Below are 21,703 nucleotides of genomic sequence, written 5' to 3'. Positions count from 1 at the left end.
GTGAAAAAATTTGTATGGATCCAAGATCTTTCCTATTGTATTAATAATATTTAGTCTTAAAAAATTCATGTTAGAACTAAGATCATCATCTTTGAAAACTTCAATATTTCCTTCTTTCATAGTCACTGTTCTGTTTGGTGGTTGGTGGTTTTTTTTCCAAAACATGTCCATATTCAACCACAATATTTTAGTGTAGTGGAATAAATAACAAAGAAAGCCAAATGCAGAGAGTTCTGTTTAGAAAAATTTGTACTTTGCTAAATATAATTATTCAGTTTTATTTAGTCAGTGTGCATAAAAGAGGACAGATGCTTTTTTTATTTTCATTTCACATGTGAATAAGTGAAGATTTTTAAAGAATTCTTATGCCAACACTTTAAATTTTTTTCCGACATTCCTATAAATTTTGCCAGCACTTATGTTTTTTTTTCCAAATCTTTTCCATGCACCTTGCCAAAGGAACATAATTTCAGAAGTGAATGTTCTACATTGTTTTTTGGAGATCTCAGATTTTCTATACTTTTCATCTGCAGATAAAAAAAGAGCAAAAAGCCCCCTTTAACTACACATTTTATGTTCCCATTTTAACCCTATTTCATTCAATTCTCTGAAATACAATAAACCCTTTGGAAAAACAAAGAAACAAACAACTGCCGAGCATTTCAGAAGGCGGCAAACAGCAACTAAAGCAATAACCAGGAGATACAGAAAAAAATACGATATTTGGTTACTAATCCCAATGAAACGAGTGTGATTCACCTGCGCGTGCACACACACACCCACCCCACCCCCCCGCCCCCAGCTGAAATGTACCTTTAAAATATCAACTGTGTGGTTCTGGCATAAAAAACAATGTACTTGCCCCTTTATTCCAGTTTTGATTATTGCAAGCATATATATTTTCTAATAGCAGAATTTGGGAAACTATCCTACATTCTTTTGAAATATTTCAGTGTTGTATTTTGCGTGTATGATGAGTACATGTTAATAATTCCAATATGAAAATAACTCAAATACAATCTGATTTTTCCGCATTGTCTGGACCAAACTGCAGAAAGGAACTTTACTTAAACAAGCAGTGGGAAGTTTAGCATTTGACATCAACTTGAGCATATTGAGCAATTTCCATCAATTGCATATGATGGAAACATTTCCACAGATTCCAATAGTGCAGAGTTTGGTCTGTAAACTGTGATGCTGTAAACAGACAGCCAAGGGCACAGCATTTAAAAACCCTCATTACCTTCAGTGACATTCTCCATGGGCATATGTACCCCTGCACGGATTAGATTACAGAAACAGATCTAAATCTTTAAATTCACCAAACGTGTAAATTAAAGTCTATACCTACGCTACAAGACGTATAATTGCAGAAATGTCAAAATCCTTGCAGTAAATACAAAAATATGCCTCTTCTGCTCTAAAGGCAGGATTTTCACCTCAATGAAATACTGTTGTAGTAGTAAAAAAGCAAGAAAATGACCACTAAGCAGTCATTCACTTCCTAGCTACATTACATCACCACCTATCAGAAAATTTGTTTCTCTCTTTCCTTCTGCTTCAGTTCTATTGTTTCTCTCAACTACTTGAACAAAACTGACAAATTTTACAAACGTAGTGTGAGAACCTGATACTGTACTGTGTGAACTGAAGTATTTTGGAAAAGAAATAGCATGTGTTATAAAACACATTAATAAAACCAGGGACTTTCAATTGGTAATGAAAGGTCTCACCAAAGCTGTGTAAAGAATGAATACAGGCTGAGGACCACATAACCTTTCCAGACAACTTCTACTGGACTCAGGAATGGCGTAATACTCGAGTGCATGTCCTTGTTCTTCCTTTCTCTTTGCTCCACCAAAGCAAAATCCAGATATTTGAGAAAAAAAATCTGCTAAATCTAAGGGAATGAACCAAAAGGGCGCAAGAAGAATAATGGCATCGGAGCACTTTATAAACAGAGATCTAATAGTTATTGTCAATCATCAGGCCTACAAAAGTGAAAAACGCCCTTTGTGTAGATGTAAAAAAGATAATAGGAAAGAAAAGAATACTCAAATACCTTAATCTCTGCAATTTCAGTAAATTTCTACTCACAATCACTTTTGTGCTTTGTGATTTTATCTTATATAGGAAGCATATACAAAGTCAAAAAAACTACAGGATATCCCTGCAGAGATTTACATTTTTGAACAAGGAGTGGAGAGATCTTTAGTGTCTGCAATAGAAATAAGATAATCTCAAACTCATCCCTACATTCTATTTACTCCACAAGATACTACTAGTACTCAAAGACTTCCTCATTTTCCTAATTTTAGGTTAATTTAATGAGGTTTTATGGGACATAATAGGACGGGTTTCAATTATAAAATAGCTAAGCTTGATGTCATTTCATCCCAGTATTCCAGTGTAGTGTCTCAAGAGATCTTTGTAAAACACACTACAATATAATTTAAACATTGTTTTGTATTTTAATATCACAGGATAGCAAATTAATCTTCTGTTTGGAAGGATCTAGTATCAAGGATACTAGAGCATTCTTTGAAAGCTTAAGATCTCAGACATGCTATCACTGCTATCTGCTTGATCAAAATAACAGCAACCAGGGATTCAATGTTAGAATCTTTACAGACTGAACAATGCAAAACTGAGGATCATCACCTCCGTACAGACATCGCTGTTGTATCCAAGGCCAATAAAGAGACAAAGCAAAAAACATGGATGTAGACCTTTCAGGGTTTATGCTCCTATTACAGTATCTATTCCCAAATATCTCAGCAACATACACAGTGAAATACCACTCCTTCAATGGTTGAAGAAAATATCCCAGAACACTGGCACTGAAAATAGGTTTTGAATGTTAGAGAATTGGCTCATTCATAATAATGATGTGGACTACAATGCAAGCCATGATTAACAATCATAAATTAGATGTATTATAAATATTTGTAATTATCTGTTATAGCTAAACAATCATATACATAAATACATGGATATTATACATAACATTTTCTTTAATTCTGTTACCAAATAACGCATAAAAATATGGGAAAAAACAATAGTAAAATTTATTAACTATAAACACAGTGCATTTTATACTTATACACACATATAAAAACATGAATTACTTACATGCCTATATATAACATTTGGCTCCTAACAGAATCCTTACTTCATATTTATTGCATGCTTTTCCTGAGTAAAAACTGATTTTTAGAAAGCACCAGGATATATTTCTGTACAGGTTACAAAAGCTGCTTAACTTGACATTAATGAATCAACTCTGCAGATTGCTCAATAGTCTACAGATAATAACATAAATATTTGCAGAATCAGGGCATAAGTAACTGAAGTGTGATTTGGAGTGGTATGTTTAAAATTAAAATGAACCAGAATAGGATTACTAAATGAAAACATACTTGAATTTTAGGGAAATTCAGATATTCATGTGGATTTACCAGTCACTCTCATGATAAATTCTACTTCTTTCCAATCTTTTGTGCAAGGCTGACTCTGTCTCATTATCTGTTTCATAGCAAAGACTCTCCAGTTTTGCACAGTCTTTTCATAATACTCAATTCTTCTTTTGTTTGGTAGCAGTTAATTTGCTATTTCTTTAATGTATACTTTCCTCCACAATATGGTCTGTGTTCCAAAGCATTCTTTTATTCATTTGAATAATTATCCAGCAGCCATATTACGAAAAAATCTATTGGTTCATCTATTAAAATCATCCACCTACCAAAATCTATTGGTATCTGGCTTTGAGAGTTTGGGAGATACTAAGCTATAAAATATTGGGTAAATTTGTTGTTCTACATTTATTTCATCAAACATTCTACAAACAAGTTAATGGGAATCTGCTGCTGATTCTGCCCTTTACAATTTCTTTAAATTTAAATAACCCAAGAGGTAGACAAAGAGTAATAATTGCAAAGTCAACGCTCAAAAACATACTGCCAGCCCACGATTACAGAAACTGTTTTGTTTTTTTTAACTGGGCAGCCTTTTAACCAAAACATAAGACTTTCAAAGTTTCAGAAATCTACAGTAGTCGGGGACATATGCTTTTTATTCAATTATCTGTCAGCTAAAAAAAAAAAGTCCTAGTAAACTTTAAAGAAAAAAGAAGCAAATTATAATCCAAAGTGTAGGTCAACAGATAATACTGAATGTAAATTTTCTCCATTGATTTGTAGAGAGAGATATGAAATTTTGGTACGATTGATGTGACCTTATCTTTCAAAACTAGTATGGGCTTGTACTTTTTTTAAAAGTTAATTTAGATTTCTGGAGTACCAGGGGACTGGCCAATCTGCCATAGATAGCATATGAGGCATATATAGACGTATCCTATGTTTATCTTGCATATCCACTTGTGTGTCCAAGATTCTCGCGTAGATGATGTCTGGGGCCAAACATTGGATGATTTTTCATATTGTCTACATAGGCTTGCTTGGACCAAGGTAGTTTTGGCTCCCTCCTTTCCAGAATTAGAAAGGTGTAGTCTCGGATCTAAATCCTGCTGTACGGCAATCCTAGAGACTCTCCAAGAATTTTCTGTGATAGATCTTACTTATTCAAATATTTTAAAGACTCTTGGTTCTTCTCCATTCATCTTCAAAAGACAATCCTGCCTTTGAAAGTCAGAGTTCGCCATCTGGCTTCTTCTAACACCTTCTCCTATCTGATACTGACAAGATTAATGAACTATGATTCCAGAAATCACCCAGATTTTGTTATTACAAAACACAGAAGTAACTGAATAAAGAATTCTAAGCAGAAAGTTCTCTTCTTTACATCTAGGTATCTGCATGACTCTGTAAGCACATCCTATAAATATATGCTGAATATAATGAAACTTGCATGTTATATACATATATTTTACATACACACACACACGCGCGCTGCATAGAATGAAATTCATACTAATTGGTTTTCAGTCACAAACAATATTTTTAGGCTTGCTTCATTTCTCCTATAAACAGATCTTAAGGGTTTCTACTCCTCTCACAGGAATCTCTGTTCTGACACTGCTCTACAACCCTTCAATTCTCAGTGAGTATTTCTGCATTTAATTCCATAACAGGTTAGTGAAATTTAAAGCCATTGTAAAGCACTTATGACAGTTCAGTTGATAAACTGAATTCAGTCAATCTTTCACTCTAACATGAAGCTTGTCACACAACAGCTATTACATGCTAGAAGGAATGTTTTCCCCAGAAAAAAATTATTTTCTTTGGCCATTTCAGAGCCTGTGCTGGCTGGCCATCCTTCTTGAGAGTTTTGATAGATCTATTCGCAATACATAGTTTTGCTTTGTCTTATTGTAATCCTTTGAGCCACATTCATCCTCTATCCGGCTATCCCACAAAGTAAGTTGCTTTCCCAACTAGTGCCTGACTGAATTGATACCTTCCAAGCGATTCTTAATGGCTATTCCTCAGTAGCCTCAGTCTGGAAAATTTGTTTCTGGGTGTAGTTTTAAGAAAGTCTTGAGGAAGAGAAGGATGAAGGTGAGGTTCTACTTTGAGTGTCACCAGGATGACTTCTGTTTCAAAAAGCTTCTGCCTGATGATAAAGGACAACGTGGCATCTACACTACAAAGTGGCACACAGTGCAAAACTGCTGTAGCAAGTGGTGACCCAAGCTGGTAAACTAGTAAATCCACATTAATCTACCTTGCCATATAATACTGTGAACACGTAATGAGCTTCTAGTGAAATTCATTCCAGCTGCATTATCCTGGTGCCATGCCAGCCCTGCCCAAACTTGTATCCAGATCCAAGCTGATAAATCTAAAAGGTGTTATGGTATGTCATACAGACTCACGGCCTCAGGTTTCTGCTTGGGTATCTGCATTTCATCCTATCATGTTCTATCTTTCTTGTTAGACATAGCTAAATGAATCCTAAACTAGCCATACTCATTGAGCACAGAAAAAAATCACTTGTCTTCCTTGTTTGTAGTCTACTGGATCCTGTCCCAGCTGTTTTCCCATTCTTGAGGAAAAATGGAAAGAAAGGGGGCAGAGACTAATCTATCTGGAGACACAGATGACAACATCTTGAGGCTTTGCCTCTAAAGCTCTAAATCAGCATTTTCCTCATATGTTGCTAAGTTATGAAAAAGTAGTAGAAAAAAACTGAATCATTTTTCCTGTCTGGATGCAGACTGTTCTGCTCTTATAGGAGCAGTCAGGGAATTGCTACCACGTGAAACTCGCCATTTTACTTCGCTTCTTGCTCACTGATCATTACCTGCAACAGAAAAGTATCTGTTCTTAAAGCTGTTTTACCTTAAGGAAAGGTGTGAATGGGTAAAAAGAAGTGATCTAGGCTTCTGACAGCTGTCCTTCAGGTACTTGTGTGACTCTATCTCAACAGCTTCCTGCTGTCATCAAGGAGATGACATGAAAAGCTGGGGAGAAAACTAGAAACTGGAGGAAAAAACCTACAGTTTTACAGACTATTCTACCTTATGAAATAATGAAACAACTATTCTAAGAAAAAGGTATCAATTCATTTATAGGATATTAGAACCACAAACAATAAGAAGCATAGATTTTAATGAACAGATCATGTTTGAGAAATCTGACATTTTTAAAAACAGATTGCAAAATTAGTAGATGAAGGAGAAGTTATCGTTGGCTCCTAGTACATTATTTAACACAGTATCCTATACAATTGGAAAATCTATTCATAATTGCAATGCGTAAAATAATGTTTATCTAAGGTGGCTTTGAAAAAAATAATATCTACATTCCGGGTTACAAAAATACAGCTAAAATACTATAAAAGATAATTTATTACTGAAGCTGCTATGTGTAGATTTTTTTTTCTACTCTAGCTCAAATATCACTTAGTATCTTCAGCAATGATTTTTTTATGAAAGTCACAGGTGGTAGTAATTCAAATAGAGTTGCAAACACTGGCAATGACAGAGAAGTATCTCAAAAAACCTGAAGAGATTAGAACTATGGGAACAGATTCACCAGAGTACTATTCTGGCTTTATGCTAATACAGCTACAATTTCACTGCCATCCCACAGAGTCAAAAATTAAACTTAACAGTGAATCAAACCTAGGGAATGGAAAAGAATAATGGAGATGCTAACAGTAAATAATAAAATAAATTAAAAATTTAAATGTAAAGTAGAGGAGGTACAAGCTAAACATGTTTTTAACTGGCAGTAAAAATTTGAAAGATCACTGCATACATATCCAGTAAAGAAACAAAATTTGTTCAGGCTGAAATTTAAAACTGTGCAGGAACATTATGAACAGATGTTCAGCTCCATTACATTTGCAGCATGACACAAGCCACAGAATTTTACCATGTTTCTTTCTCTAAACCCATAAATAAGAAATTACTTCCTAGCTACCTGTTGAATTATGTCTTCATCAATAGACAACTTATTGTCAGGACAATTACAGGATCAAAATGGAGTTCAGAGGAGAGCAACAAATAGAAGTAAATGAGACAGAGAAAAGCAGAACTGTAAAAGTAAGAAAAAAAAACCCAAATGCTACAAGAAAATATCTGAACTGTAAGCTTACAGTCAGAACCACTAAACCGTGAAATAATCTCTCAGAAGAGATGCAAAAACCATATTCTTTGTCATAGTTAAAACTAGGCTGCATGACATACTAGAAAGACTACTAATGGGAACAGTGTTGAATTAACAGAAATTATTGGTAACGAAATTATTGGTAATGATAAAACAAAACTACCCTGTATATTTTTTTTTAAATGTTAGTGTTAAATGAATACATATACATGTCTCCTGAGAAAATAATTTATACTGTCAGAAACCTGTATCACACATATATTTAAGGATGACTTATTCAGTGTGCTTATAGTTTAGACACTCACCTTAAACGCTCCAGTACATAAAATTGGGTGGGTGCACAGTTCAGTAGGGTGATACAAAATGCCTTAACCTGATACAGTCACTGAAGAGAAGTTTTTTTCCTCTGAACAGCACCAACATTAAACATCTGTCTCTGCCCACTGATTCTATAGGGAGCTCAAACACCTCTTCAGATCAATTCAGTGATCCTCTACGTTGTGTGGGAAGCTGCATTTGAACCAACCTAAAGAAAATTTATCGGTCTGGATAGGTCCCTTCAGGTAAGATTCAGAATACAGCACCTTATTTTGAGGTTAGATCCCTGAAAGAGGAGGAGAAGCTCATTTTGTTCTTAGTAGTCTCATGGTTAGACCACTTGACTGGTTTAAGTCCATCTCCTAAAATACAGTAAGTGTCTGAATTATTGAACAACCTTTATTTCTTAAAGGAATGATTGCACTGATGACACTGAACCTACCAAGCAACTGCCATTTGCTCCCATAAAAGCCCGTCTTACACCATTTTAAAAAATCCTGTTATTAATCTGTTCTCAGTGAACTCACAGTTCTGTTTGTCTTCCACAATTTAAAACACATACAAAGGCTTCATCATGCATCATATATACCAATATCTATGAGCACACTGTTGAGACTAACATATTTTGACTGTTTAAATTTTTTCATGCAGATGTAAAATTTCAGGTAGCAATCTCCTTCTGGATAAAAATCACCACAGAAGTATAGGTTAGCACAATTTTAAGATATTAACATGAGGATCTATACTATCCTCTCCTATAATCTTTATATTCTCACCAATGGTACCGAAGAACATTGATAGATAAAAACCCACAAGACTGCATGAAAAAAATCTGAAGAATGAAATGTACAAGCAACAGGGCTACAACCTTGTTCCCTTCATTAGATTCCCTCACGTTACCCACCTATTTAAAAAAAAAATACTTCCCATCATTCATAGACAAATTCCATCCTTCTCTATTTCTCACCCTCAGATTAATGAAGTAATGAGATACGATCAGCACTACAAAATGTTTTGAATAGATTAAAAATGAGAACTGTAAGGTGGGGAATGGAGCAGAAGCTTTTGCCATTACATAGAAAAAGTGCTCTAGAAAATAAAAATTTTAAGTGACTTGCTATATTTCTGTCCATTCTAAAAATGTAAGCCATCAGAACAGGTCACTGTATCTCTACTATTTATCCTGAAAGGTGTCAATTTTTTGAAAACTCATGATTTTTCTTGAGAGATTACTTACTCTAAAAAACTGGTGATGTAATCCCGACTGCAGGCTGACCAAGAGAAAGGGTTGGTGTTTGCCGTAATATGAGCTGCCATTAGCTTTGCTGCTTCATGACCTTTGGTCCCGCAGGAATTTCCAATTCCATCATGATTCATACCAAAACTGCCCAAAAGAGGAGGAGAGAAACAGCCCATTACTCTTCTACAGCATCAGACATCTCTTAAAACTTAATGTTACCTTTACAGAAAACATGTTGGACCTAAAAGAACACACCTAAGTACAGGAGAACTCGTAAGTGGAGAAGCAGGATCAGTTCTGTTTAGTTTATTCACATCTCAGAATACTGCACAATTACATAACTTCTTTTCTCCCACAGACTTTTGAAAGCATTTTACCTATTTTCTAAAGCTTTTAAAGAAAATTTAACAATATTCTTGCAAGATAAATACAGAGCACTTAGTCCTTATTTGGTATTGTACGTGAATAAGGAATATACATTGTGGCACTGACACTTGGATTACTAAACAAGGACAAACAGAATAGGTGATGTTGCTGTAACGGTACAGTATAGGCACACAGCAGCCAATGATAATTCAAGCAGAACATGGGTTTTGCAATTCCCAGGGCCATGCTGTATGCACACTCCCTCTCTATATCCACTCACGGAGTGACTTGGAGCCCTTCTATTACAGCTCTGCTTTGTCATGGAATGTCAGAATGAAGATGACTAAAAATCAGCAGAAAATACAGTAAGAAACCTCTGGGTGGCACTTGGCCAACAGAGCTTTCCAGGCAACAAACTAACATCTTTTGACAAAGATGATATGACTCTGGAAAAAGAAATACGGCAAAAGAATCCTTATGTCTTAGAAATCCTGCACTACTGAAATACACCCTTGGGGCTACAGATAGTCAACATAACCATCAAATTAAAACCAGAAGTAAATTCACAGAGCATCTATTTGAAAAGACTTTCATTACAGACTATCTTTAGTTAAATTATTACTGTTTTTCCTAAACAATCAACAATGTATACCTGATTGGCCTGACATAGATAAAGCACCTGAACAGAATATTTCTTAATAGAGTACACTTTTCTAAAACTCCATTTTCTTAGTTTGCCTTTGATTAATTTCCATTCAATCACTTGAGGGGAAAAACTAATTTCTCTAAATATTAACCTTTGGTCAAATTCGTTCCTTCTTCCCAAACATGGCACAAAGCTTATGAAATCAGAGGGACAGGTAATGAGACACATAGGGGCCTCCTGACCATGAGACAGAGAAGTAGTTAAAAGGAGTGCTAAAACTGAGCTTCTGCAGACCCAGAGCAGCGAAACTGTCACTTCTTGGTGTATCACACAAAGAAGTCAGTCTTTGGAGCCTTCTGTATTACAAATGCTACGAAGACTGACTCCCTGATTTCTTACTCATCATTCAGGAACACAAATGTGTTGAGGCACTCCGTTTTGATTTTCTAGAAACTTTTAGGACAGACTGTCAGAAGATACAAATGCTAGTAGATTAGAGGTTGGCCATTTATCTACTGACAATATCACTTCATACCAGTTCATGCCACTTTCTTTACTGAAAACAGTGATAGTGGTGTTATACTAATCTGAACATACTGCTCCAGAATGTGGTATAAAAATACAAGACCTTCATACTACTCTGAGCTTCAATACACTGGGTACTGTTTCACCTCTTCAGCTGATCATAACAACCTACAAGCACAAGGTGTAGCTAACCATTCCTCCCAAACCCCATTAATTGCATGGATATAAGAAAAGGAACATCAGTGAATGATGGATGTTTCCTACAGGCTGGGGAAGGACTTCATAATCAAAAAAGCATCACTTCGTTGCCTCCATAGGCATCCCATATGTCTCCCTACGGAACACCTAGTTTGTAGCAATGTCTGCATGTATCTAGTTCAGTGTATATCTCATAAATGCAGAAAGCCATAAGCTATACCATACATGGGAAAGGTCGGACTGACACATTAGATCATTAAATCATCAAATGAAGCATACCCCTTGCATATAAAAAATACAGCTTTAAAAACAACTCATCTGAGCAATGTATGTATTATAATGAAACTTTCAGACCAGTGTTAATTATGATGATAAGTCTTCAATATCGATATATATTTTGGGAGGGAAGAAATTAGATGTCCAATGCAACAAACTGAACCAGAATTTTACCATGAAAATTGTGCTTCATTGACCTAGTTCTCAACTGCTATAATTTCCTAGAATTAGGGGTACTTCAAATAGAAACATTTCCTTTCGAATTGCCTCTGTACACTTTCTTAAAATAGAAAACCTTAGTTTTTAATAATCTCTCTGAGTGACTCCTTTATAGAAATGGGCATTTGGGTACGTCGGAAAGAGTTGAACTGGATCATGCTGACCAGATCTGATATCCCACTTATCCCTAGTTAGGGTATTCCATTTGTCAAAGAAATGACAGACTTCGACTGTTTGGGAAATGAAATTTGTATCTTTTGGGCCTATAAAAAAAAGAACAAACTTTAATAGCTATCCTTCCACCAGCTCTCCTTGTGAAAAAGATGATGTTGCTGATGGTGGCAGTGGTATGCCTGATAAAAAGCATGTCTGTGAATGGAAGTTGCAATTCCTGACGCAGACAGGAACTCAATGCCTTTTTATGAGCTGATGGTTTTCTCATTTGTTATAAATATTCATTCACCTAAATCATCTCTTCCCTTCCAATAAAGCTCTTCTACTTGTCCCTGCTTCTGAATTTAGGAGGAAACTGATCATTAGGTGCAGGTAATTTTTTCTGATGCTTGGAAAGGAGTTTTGCAATTACTGTCATCTATTTCCAAAGATAGTAGTGGCAGCATGCCATTACAGCCCAGTAATTTGCACTCCTATGGCCAGGATTGTAGATGAAAACACATTTCTGTCCAACGTACCAGTTTTATTTCCATCAGAACATGTTGGTTATATTTGGCCATCATCACATTAAAGCTACATCTTTTACAAAAGCATGTTCACAATTACATTGGGGTGGGAAGGCAGGGAAGAAAGCAAGGAACATAAAATACTCTTCATGGAGCCATTGTTATAATTTACTTACTTTTTTCAAACTCACTAAACAGATGCAGACTGTTTTTCTTTTAGTGGTTTAAAGAGCCTGTCTAAAACTACCAGCAAAATTTTGTCTTTAAAAGAACAGCCAGATGAGCGAGGAGACAGTGAAGTCTTCTCAGGAGACACAGTGCCATGGTGTAACCCCAGGCAGCAACTAAGCACCATGCAGCCGCTTCCCCCTCCCCCCTCCCAGTGGGGTGGGGAGGAGGAGGGAAAAAAAAAAAGTAAAACTCATGGGTTGAAATAAGAACAGTTTAATAACTAAAGTAAAATCAAATACACTACTACTACTAATAATAATAATAGTAATGAAAAGGAATATAACAAAAAAAAAGGAAATAACACCCAAGAAAGGACAAGTGATGCACAGTGCAATTGCTCACCACCCGCTGACTGATGCCCAAGCAGCAATCTGCCCCTCCATGGCATGACGTTCCATGGTATGGAATACCCCTTTGGCTAGTTCAGGTCAGCTGCCCCGGCTATGCTCCCTCCCAGCTTCTTGCACACCTGCTTGCTGGCAGAGCATGGGAAACTGAAAAGTCCTTGGCTTAAGATAAGCGCTACTTAGCAACAACTAAAACATCAGAGTGTTATCAACATTATTCTCACACTAAATCCAAAACACAGCACTGTACCAGCTACTAGGAAGAAAATTAACTCTATCCCAGCCAAAACCAGGACGCACAGGAGCTTTTCTATGAAGCTACCTTTCCACCTACCATCTCAAGGAAAGATGTTTAACCCAGCAGCTCTTTTTTCGACCATTACGGTTCCTCTTTTCCCAAGAGAGCACGTACATTATATTTAAGAACTGTGCAAAGCAGCAACACTAAGAACTTTAAAATCATAATTGAAACTCTCCTGCAATTTCTGTATAGTTTGTATACTTCTTATGTAAGTATAAATACTAAGAAAGCAGTAGTAGAAAACATCTGACTAGTGCACTGTGCCTCTTTCATTTACTAACATCTGTAATGGAACATTCTCTTTTCCTTGGCAATCTGTTTTTCCTCATATCTGAAAAAATTATCTGAGGGAATTATTTGTAATACACATCCAACTTAAGATCTGACCTCAAAAATCAGGGGGGAGATAACTAGTCTCAGCTGCACTGAATAAAACAGCAATAGATAACCAGAGGGAAGGATGGGAATATAAACTTCTTGTCTACCCTTCCTTTATCTTTCAAAGGAATAATACTGCAGGTCCCTACAATTTCATTTGTATTTAAGATGAGGTTACTGATTTGTGAGTGGTTCTAAACTATGATGGTTATTGTTGCCAAAACACTTACTGCTGATGTATCTGAAATGACAGCAGTTATTTTTGTGAGACAGCCAGGATGCTTCCATCCTAATTCATTATCCAAACACTTAAGATTCAGAGAAGAGAGATCCAAACCAACCTCAGCACTGTTCACTAAGGTTTATTTTGTATACCATGTACTTTTACAGCACTGAAGTTATCTGAAATGTGCTACTCAGGTGACCTGCTCTGTCTCATTAACAATCAATTATCTCCGCTTTCCAACTGTAGTACTAACGATCTGCATATCAAACCATTCCCTAGCTTTCTTAGGGTTTGGAGTGTTCAGAACTGCAGAGAATGCTAATGTTTCCTTTATGTAACTACAACAGGGTATATTCATTTTTTAGTCACTTACCGATTCATGAGTTATATGAATTCAACCTAGTTCTTTTAAAGCAGTGGCTCTTACTTTGCTCTGCCACTTGTTTAACAGTGTAAGGAAGAAGCATACCACAGACTGAGAATCTTGAGTCAGGTGAGGCTACAAAGTTACAGGAACACAAGCAAGACAAATTTTGTAAAATCAAGCACTTGATCATCTTGTGCATTATCTGAGGCTGATTTACAGCTGCATAACTACATGTAACTCTTTAGGAAAAATAAACCTTTCTAAGAGAGAAAAGAAACTTTAACCTTAAGAAGTTTTATTATACTAATTATTTGCAGTAGGAGAGACAAAAATAAACATACATACTAGGAGTGAAATGGGTCATTTTCAAGCTAAGTATCTTGACCTAGGTACATTGCTAGAACTTCCTCTAGTGCCTCAGCATGTTAGTTAAGACACACTGCTCTCACAACATTCATGGAGACTGAAGCAAAGGGCAGGGAAGGGTCATGAAGTGCACCAGTGAAGAATACTTCAAAAATTTCTAACAGTAAATCTCTACTACAGTGAGAAGATGGAAGGCATGCTTGAATAAGTATTCTTGCATTAGATATGAGACCTAAAGGGTGAATTATAATTTGCTTGTAAAAACTGCCAGTTTATTTTATTAGATACCAACTTCTGCATAAGCCTTGTATTCATTTATTTTTCGTAGTATGTTGTACTTATTGTCATAATTATTAAAAAGGTGTCATTTAAATCTATATATGTATTCATATAGCTTAGAATGTCTATTTACAGCCAACACTGAAAAAATAAGGAAATTATCAGCTGCCCTATATCTGTAAATGTTACCATAGCTTTAAATTGCCTTTTCTTACTGACAAGGAGGGAAGAAAGGGAAAACTAGCATGTTTCAGCATTATTTTGTTCAACAAAAATTGCATGAATGTGAATATAATGTACTATTAAAGAATAAAAGGGGTTTTTTTTTCCCTACAATATCAGAGCTATGAACTACATGTAACAAAGTGCAATTTCTGTGTGGACAGAATAATTCTTAATTATTCTCATGTCTACTAGCAGTGACGTATCTGTCAATTGATACGATGTTATGGTAAATTTTTGGAAAAGATACAATCTTCATATTTTATGGTTTTATAGTAATATAAGGTCAGCACTTTTTCTTTACTTTTTTAACCATATCCCCCATACCATGTCATAAGAGAAAGCTCTCCTCTTTCTCTGTAGCTCTCCATAATATTTCTAGCCAATGTTATAAAAGTACTGCTTATAGCTTCATAACAGCATGCAAATTGCAACTCACCCTTAAATGACATTAAAGAAAAAAGAATAAAAAAGTATAGTCTTGAAAAATCAGTTTATTTTAATTTAGGATCACAAACATTGATAGCACTTATTGAAACTAGCTGATATTGCATTGTTCCCCTCAAGGGAGGAATCAAGGTTAATTAGTTACTTCACCTTCTATTTCCATGTCTTAATGTGGATTTTAACCTTAACTGCTGATTTCCTGCATTTGGAGATCATTATATGGTTTGGAGCATCCCTAATCCTTTATTCTGAAGTAATGCAGAATTTAAAACTTTGACTTTGGTGAAAAATATTACCCCCCTGAAAACTTGGGAAACAAACTAATTGAATAATGGTAGCTTTACAACAAGCATAACTGCCATGAAATTAAAGATAAATTTAGCATACTTTTATCATAACGTTTTTCCCATTTGCTTCCTAAACGTAATTCTTCTCTGAGTTATGACTGATGATCAAACACCCCATCAAATACAATTTTTATATATTAGCATCATTTAGTATTAGATAATGTATGAAGTTCTTAAAAGCACAGAAAATTCTAATTTACAAAAAAAATGCAGCCTATTCAGAAACCTGAACTTTCTTATGGGGAAATGACAGACTTCTATGAGAATATTAGAAAAAGTAGAGCACAAACTTCTCCTGGTTTACATTGCCATAGCTATCCAGCTTTCATGCCACAAGAGTAACATCGAGTAAGGTTTGTGTGCTACACAAAGCCAGAGTATGAATGCATCAGGTCTCTACGTTGTAGGTCAAAGTGGAAAGTATTGACTCTAATCAGGAAGCAAACTTCTGAGCTCAGATTTCCTTTGGAAATTCATGATGCCATGAAGGTTATGATAACCTTCCTCTTCACCCCAATTTATTCTTCTTACACTTTTGTTAAGCTCTCTGAAGTGTTACTACATTCCTTTTCCTTGATTAGAATGCTTTAATGTTAGACAAATTATTTTAGTATTGTGAATTCTAAACTTCACATAATATTTCAGATATTTAGACACAAGCCTTTTTCGTAAACATGTCACAGAAATCAGAATTGTTTTTCTAGCCTTATGCTTATGACATTTCATTTTATATATCACTAAAATTGAAGTCCCAATGAAGACTTTTTTTATAGAAGTTGCATGCTTTTATACCCGCAGTATTACAAAGGCAGACATAAAACAACATTCCTTTAACAAAAAAGACTGGGGCAGGGGGCGGGAGGGCAAGAGAGCGAGGATATGATTATGTATGGTCTTAGGTGTCTTGTCCAGCCAAAAACTGGACAAATTTTGTTTTGGTTTTTTTTTTTAACTAAAAAAAGATACTTAAACTGCCCCTAAAAATTTAAGGCATCGTTCTCAGTCAATCCTAGGCATCTAGCAGGACCCTAGGCATCTAGCAGGGACAAGTTTTAACTTGTTCTGGCTGGTGTTGAGGTGTTCATACACTGTAGATTTGAGACAGTCTGTCAGCCCTGCTATAGTTGAAGATGGAAGACATCATCATCATAGATAAAACAATGATGACAGCATCAACTGGAGATCTGTTCATGGGAGAGCTGACAGGAGGTGGTGTTAGTACAATTCATCCTAGTTGTGTTTCAACTATTTTTGAAAGCTATTTTTAAGTTTGGTATATATGTCCCTGTTACCTCAGACTGGAGTACTTCCCTTATAGTTGTACAAAACACACATTGCTTGGCATGCATTTCTTCTAGAAAACATCTCACTCAAACTCAGCTCCTATAACGCCACTGACGTTTGACTCATTGTGGTGAGCTGACCCTGGCTGGATGCCAGGCACCCACCAAAGCCGCTCTATCACTCCCGTCCTCAGCTGGACAGGGGAGAGAAAATATAATGAAAGGCTCATGGGTCGAGATAAGGACAGGGAGACCACTCACCAATTACCGTCACAGGCAAACCAGACTTGACTGGGGGAAATGAGCTTAATTTATTACCAATCATATCAGAGTAGGATAATGAGAAATGAAAACTAAACCTTAAAAACACCTTCCTCTCACTCCTCCCTTCTTCCTGCTCTTAACTTTACTCCCAAATTCTCTATCTCCTCCCCCGGCAGCAGCACAGGGGGACGGGGAATGGGGATTGCAGTCAGTTCCTCACACGTTGTCTCTGCTGCTCCTTCCTCCTCAGGGGGAGGACTTCTCACACTCTTCCCCTGCTCCAGCGTGGGGTCCCACCCATGGGAGACGGTCCTCCATGAACTTCTCCAACATGAGTCCTTCCCACAGGCTACAGTTCTTCACGAACTGCTCCAGCATGGGTCCTTTCCACAGGGTGCAGTCCTCCAGGAACAGACTGCTCCAGCGTGGGTCCCCCACGGGGTCACAAGCCCTGCCAGCAAACCTGCTTCAGCGTGGGCTCCTCTCCCTCTACGGGTCCACAGGTCCTGCCAGGAGCCTGCTCCAGCACAGGCTTCCCACGGGGTCACAGCCTCCTTCGGGCATCCACCTGCTCTGGCATGGGGTCCTCCACGGGCTGCAGGTGGGTATCTGCTCCACCGTGGACCCCCATGGGCTGCAGGGGCACAGCCTGCCTCACCATGGTCTTCACCGTGGAATGCAGGGGAATCTCTGCTCCGGCGCTTGGAGCACCTCCTGCCCCTCCTTCTTCACTGACCTTGGTGTCTGCAGAGTTGTTTCTCTCACATATTCTAACTCCCCTCTCTGGCTGCAATTGCGCAGGTTTTTTTCCCCCTTCTTAAATATGTTATCACAGAGGCGCTACCACTGTTGCTGATGGGCTCAGCCTTGGCCAGTGGTGGGTCCGTCTTGGAGCCAGCTGGCATTGGCTCTGTTGGATAGAGGGGAAGCTTCTAGCATCTTCTCACAGAAGCCACCCTTGTAGCCCCCCCGCTACCAAAACCTTGCCACGCAAATCCAATAAGCTGATCAAACATGAAGCTCACTGATCACTGAAGAATGAGGAAAAGACAACCGGCTTCTGAAAGTACCTCTAGACTTCCTAGATTAGAAAGTTCTACTCCAGCACTGAAGACTAACTTTCTCATATGGAAGGAGGGGTATTTATGCTATTTTTCTACTTTCCATACAGACTAAAAAAAGACTTTAAAACAAGTGCTAGAACTGCAGGCACATTTTAGCTGTAAGAACTAATTCAGAACTAAATACATGCTTGAAAATGTTGTTGTTCTTCATCTTGAAGCCAATTTACTCCGTTAGACTATAATGTATCTTATTATTTCTTACACCTTTTTTTCATCACGATATGACTGCCAAACTCCTCTGAATTTCAATTCATTACATCTTCTATAAGTCAAGACAATTCTGACTTTTCTGAAATCACTTTAGCCACCAGCCTTTTCTCCCTGCTCCTTCCGTACAGTCCTCAATAGCTGTCCGTCATTAGTTAATTCTTTTCTTACTCCAAGTTTTATGGGCAGCTTTCTGTTCTAAGCCTAGTCCACTATCCTCATGTTTTGCCATTTCCTCTCCCCCCCCCCCCCCCCCCCCCCCCCCCCCCCCCCCCCCTTTATTTTATTTGTTCTTTTTCACTTCATTATTTAGTTTCTGGATCTCAGCTAACTCCATAGGACTGCAACAATGAATGGCACAATGCCCTTCTTTTAGGGATATACCCCTTTCAGTGGAACTTGGAGTACCTTATCAGTTCAACTAAGCATCCTGTACAGCATGCATGGGGCAAGCTAGGCACTTTAGAAAGTATCCAAATTAAAAAGCATAGAGCAGAAAGCCACCTAACTCAGATGGTAGAGAAACAGATAATGGGACTGGATCTTAAATCTTACAACTTGTCTGAGCATAAGAGCATATTCAAGTCTGCAAACAGTTCCTTTCTTCACTAAGAAGAAAAAGTCAAACTTTGCCTGACAATGCAGGGGATACACATTCAATTCTCACTCCTGCCATGAGAAATCACTGGTTGTGATTTTTGCTTTCCAAAAATTAAGCAGTTCTTAGGTGTGAAATATATAATGGTAGGCAAGTAAGCATTCTGTAAGCCAAGCATCATAAATCAAATTTCCAGAGACACTACTCTGAAGGCTGAAGGGCCCACTCTGAATTTTATCTGATTCATGGAAGTATTAAGAGTAATACAAGGCTGTTCTCAGAACCATGCATAGGGAGAAACAACCATAAAACTGTTAGTCTAACACCATTCTTCCTGCTCTCAAGAAAGAGACACAGAGCTAATCACAGTGTACAGTTGTCTTCAATAAAAACAGCTGGTTATGAGTCTCAACTGCACACAGCTTATCTGCACCAAAACTGGGTTATACACACACAAAAACTGCAAGTGGTAAGGAACAGAAGCCAAAAACCTATTTAAAAAAATACTTATAAATATTTAACGGAAAGAATGACTGACCATAATAATCACACTCACACTCTCCATCTCTTTAAGTCTTCAAGACTAAGTGATTTTCTGGATAATATTCTTCAACCAAATGGAAGTTACTTGGATCAATACCAAGTTAAACGAGTTAAATTTAATACACTATAATATACAGAAAGTCAGACTGAATGATCTAATGACCTGTCATCACTCTGTAATTTAATAAACTACTAGAAACTAACAACAAGTTAAGCCATACTTGCATCAGGGAATCTTACAAATCCAATTTTGGAGAAACTGTGGATAATCTATCAAAATATATGTATTATCATTACCATTCTCTTTTAATCACAAGTGAACTTTATTTCTCAATTCAACATTTTTTAAAAAACTCAGTATTTCATGGCAACTATATAATTAATAAAAAATGATCTTTCAAAGTGCAATCCTTCCATTCTAATTTAACTGACTGCTTTCTTGTTGTATGTTATATACTTAGTGTAGACATGTCCCTTAAATGCTTCTATTTTTCATTTGACAGTGAAGCGAATTTCCTATTTCCCATGTAAGTCTGAAGAGAAAAGCAATCATCACAGTACAGCCAACGAAAAAAGTTTACAAAGCTCCCCAAAACAATTATTTTATGCACATATGCAAGTATCTTCTAGTAGGTACTAGGAAGCAGGAAGTTGCCTTGATTTAGCCATAGAAGCATTCAGTCACAGTGTGGGTGAATGGGAGGTGATGTGTGGATAGCACAAAACATTATAAACCTTGAAGATTTTTTGCCCACATATTCTTCCCAGCTTTTACTGAAGTTATCTATGTGGCATGTTCATTTCTAAGCTTGCAATGTAACTTTTATTAATCACTGTGCATTGGAGAAAAGCTAAAGGAATATGATTTCTACTTTCTTTTCAAACTGGCATTTGACATGTCATGCCAGCCACAGGATGAGGTAAAAGCCTCAAAGAGCTGAGATTTCAGAATTTTAAAAGACCTTATGTGTAAGAAGCCAAAAGATATGGAATGTAGAAAACACAGATGGTTAAAAAAATTCCTGTAATCACACTACATTGTTTTTCTCTGATTCTAACCAAAGTCTAAGCTCTTCAAATCAATTCTTGTCATCATGCCAGCTTTGCATGATAAAATATCTGCATATATTTAAATTATTTTCATGTATCTGTGGAATAACCTGCATAAAATACGTAGTTGCATGACATATGGATTAGAATGAAAATGTGGTACTGGAAGATTGTTTTTCCTGTTAAACACGTGACAAACTCACAGCAATGTCATCTATTACTACAAGCGATGTTATTAACAAGAATTTCAGAACTATGAATGATTTGGAGGAGCTCTCTCCTCAACAGTGGAAATACATTTTCCTTTACCCTATCTTTTTCAACTCATGCAAGTGAAGGAAAAGAAGGAAGGAAATGAAGATGAGGAGAATTACATGTGTTTTAAATTATTTTTATTCAGATCTTATACAATTGCTTTTGGATTCTAAAATTCATCTACTTCAGTGTAACTACAGTGGTTTTTTCATACATAATATAAATGAGATCATACTTGCCCAGTGATTATCTCGCATGATAGGTGGGCTGGAAATAACTGTTTACTTCCAACTCCTTTTTTTGATCAGCAGATTGATAGCTTCCGTTTCAGTCTGCATTGGAACTTTTAGCAGTTGCATCAGCTAATGATTGGAAAAACATGTCATCCATAACTCAGTGTTGGTAAACCCATGCAAACAAAGAAGGAAACCTCTTGATAACAGAAGGTGCCTAGTCTTTTTAGAGTCATCACAATGTACTAACAATGCTGTCTTTTGAAGGAAGACCTGAAATATTTCCAGACCAAACTCTACTCAGATTTTGTCTCATAACATAATGCTCTTTAAAATGATATGCTGATGCTTAAAATGTAACAAGTGATGCTATGACTGCTCTATGACTGTTTTATACACTTCGTGCTTGAGTGAAATATGACTAAAAGTGTATGAACATAGACAACAGAATCAATGTTTTAATGAAAATAGTTTGAATTATATTTAGGACAAAATAACAAAAAGCAAAAAAATTACCTTTTAACCACTTTTGTTTCATAAAGAAAGGTAGACAAAAGTAAGAAGGGGAAAAAAGAAAATTTTCAAAGCCAAATATT

The 21,703-nt window shown here is 36.7% G+C and overlaps 1 protein-coding gene across 2 annotated transcripts in view; it reads right to left on the bottom strand.

Annotated features, from left to right (window-relative positions):
• ADAMTS6 (ADAM metallopeptidase with thrombospondin type 1 motif 6) overlaps positions 1 to 21,703 on the bottom strand; it is a 150,816-nt gene that overhangs the window by 71,397 nt on the left and 57,716 nt on the right. For both annotated transcript variants that reach the window (XM_050912923.1, XM_050912924.1), the window contains exon 9: positions 9,127 to 9,273. In XM_050912923.1, coding sequence (XP_050768880.1) covers positions 9,127 to 9,273 — 147 coding nt within the window. The remainder of the gene's footprint in view (positions 1 to 9,126; positions 9,274 to 21,703) is intronic.

The sequence above is a fragment of the Gymnogyps californianus genome, chromosome Z, assembly GCF_018139145.2.
Source record: "Gymnogyps californianus isolate 813 chromosome Z, ASM1813914v2, whole genome shotgun sequence".
Taxonomy (NCBI): Eukaryota; Metazoa; Chordata; class Aves; order Accipitriformes; family Cathartidae; genus Gymnogyps; species Gymnogyps californianus.
This window is presented reverse-complemented; position numbering and strand designations above follow the sequence as displayed.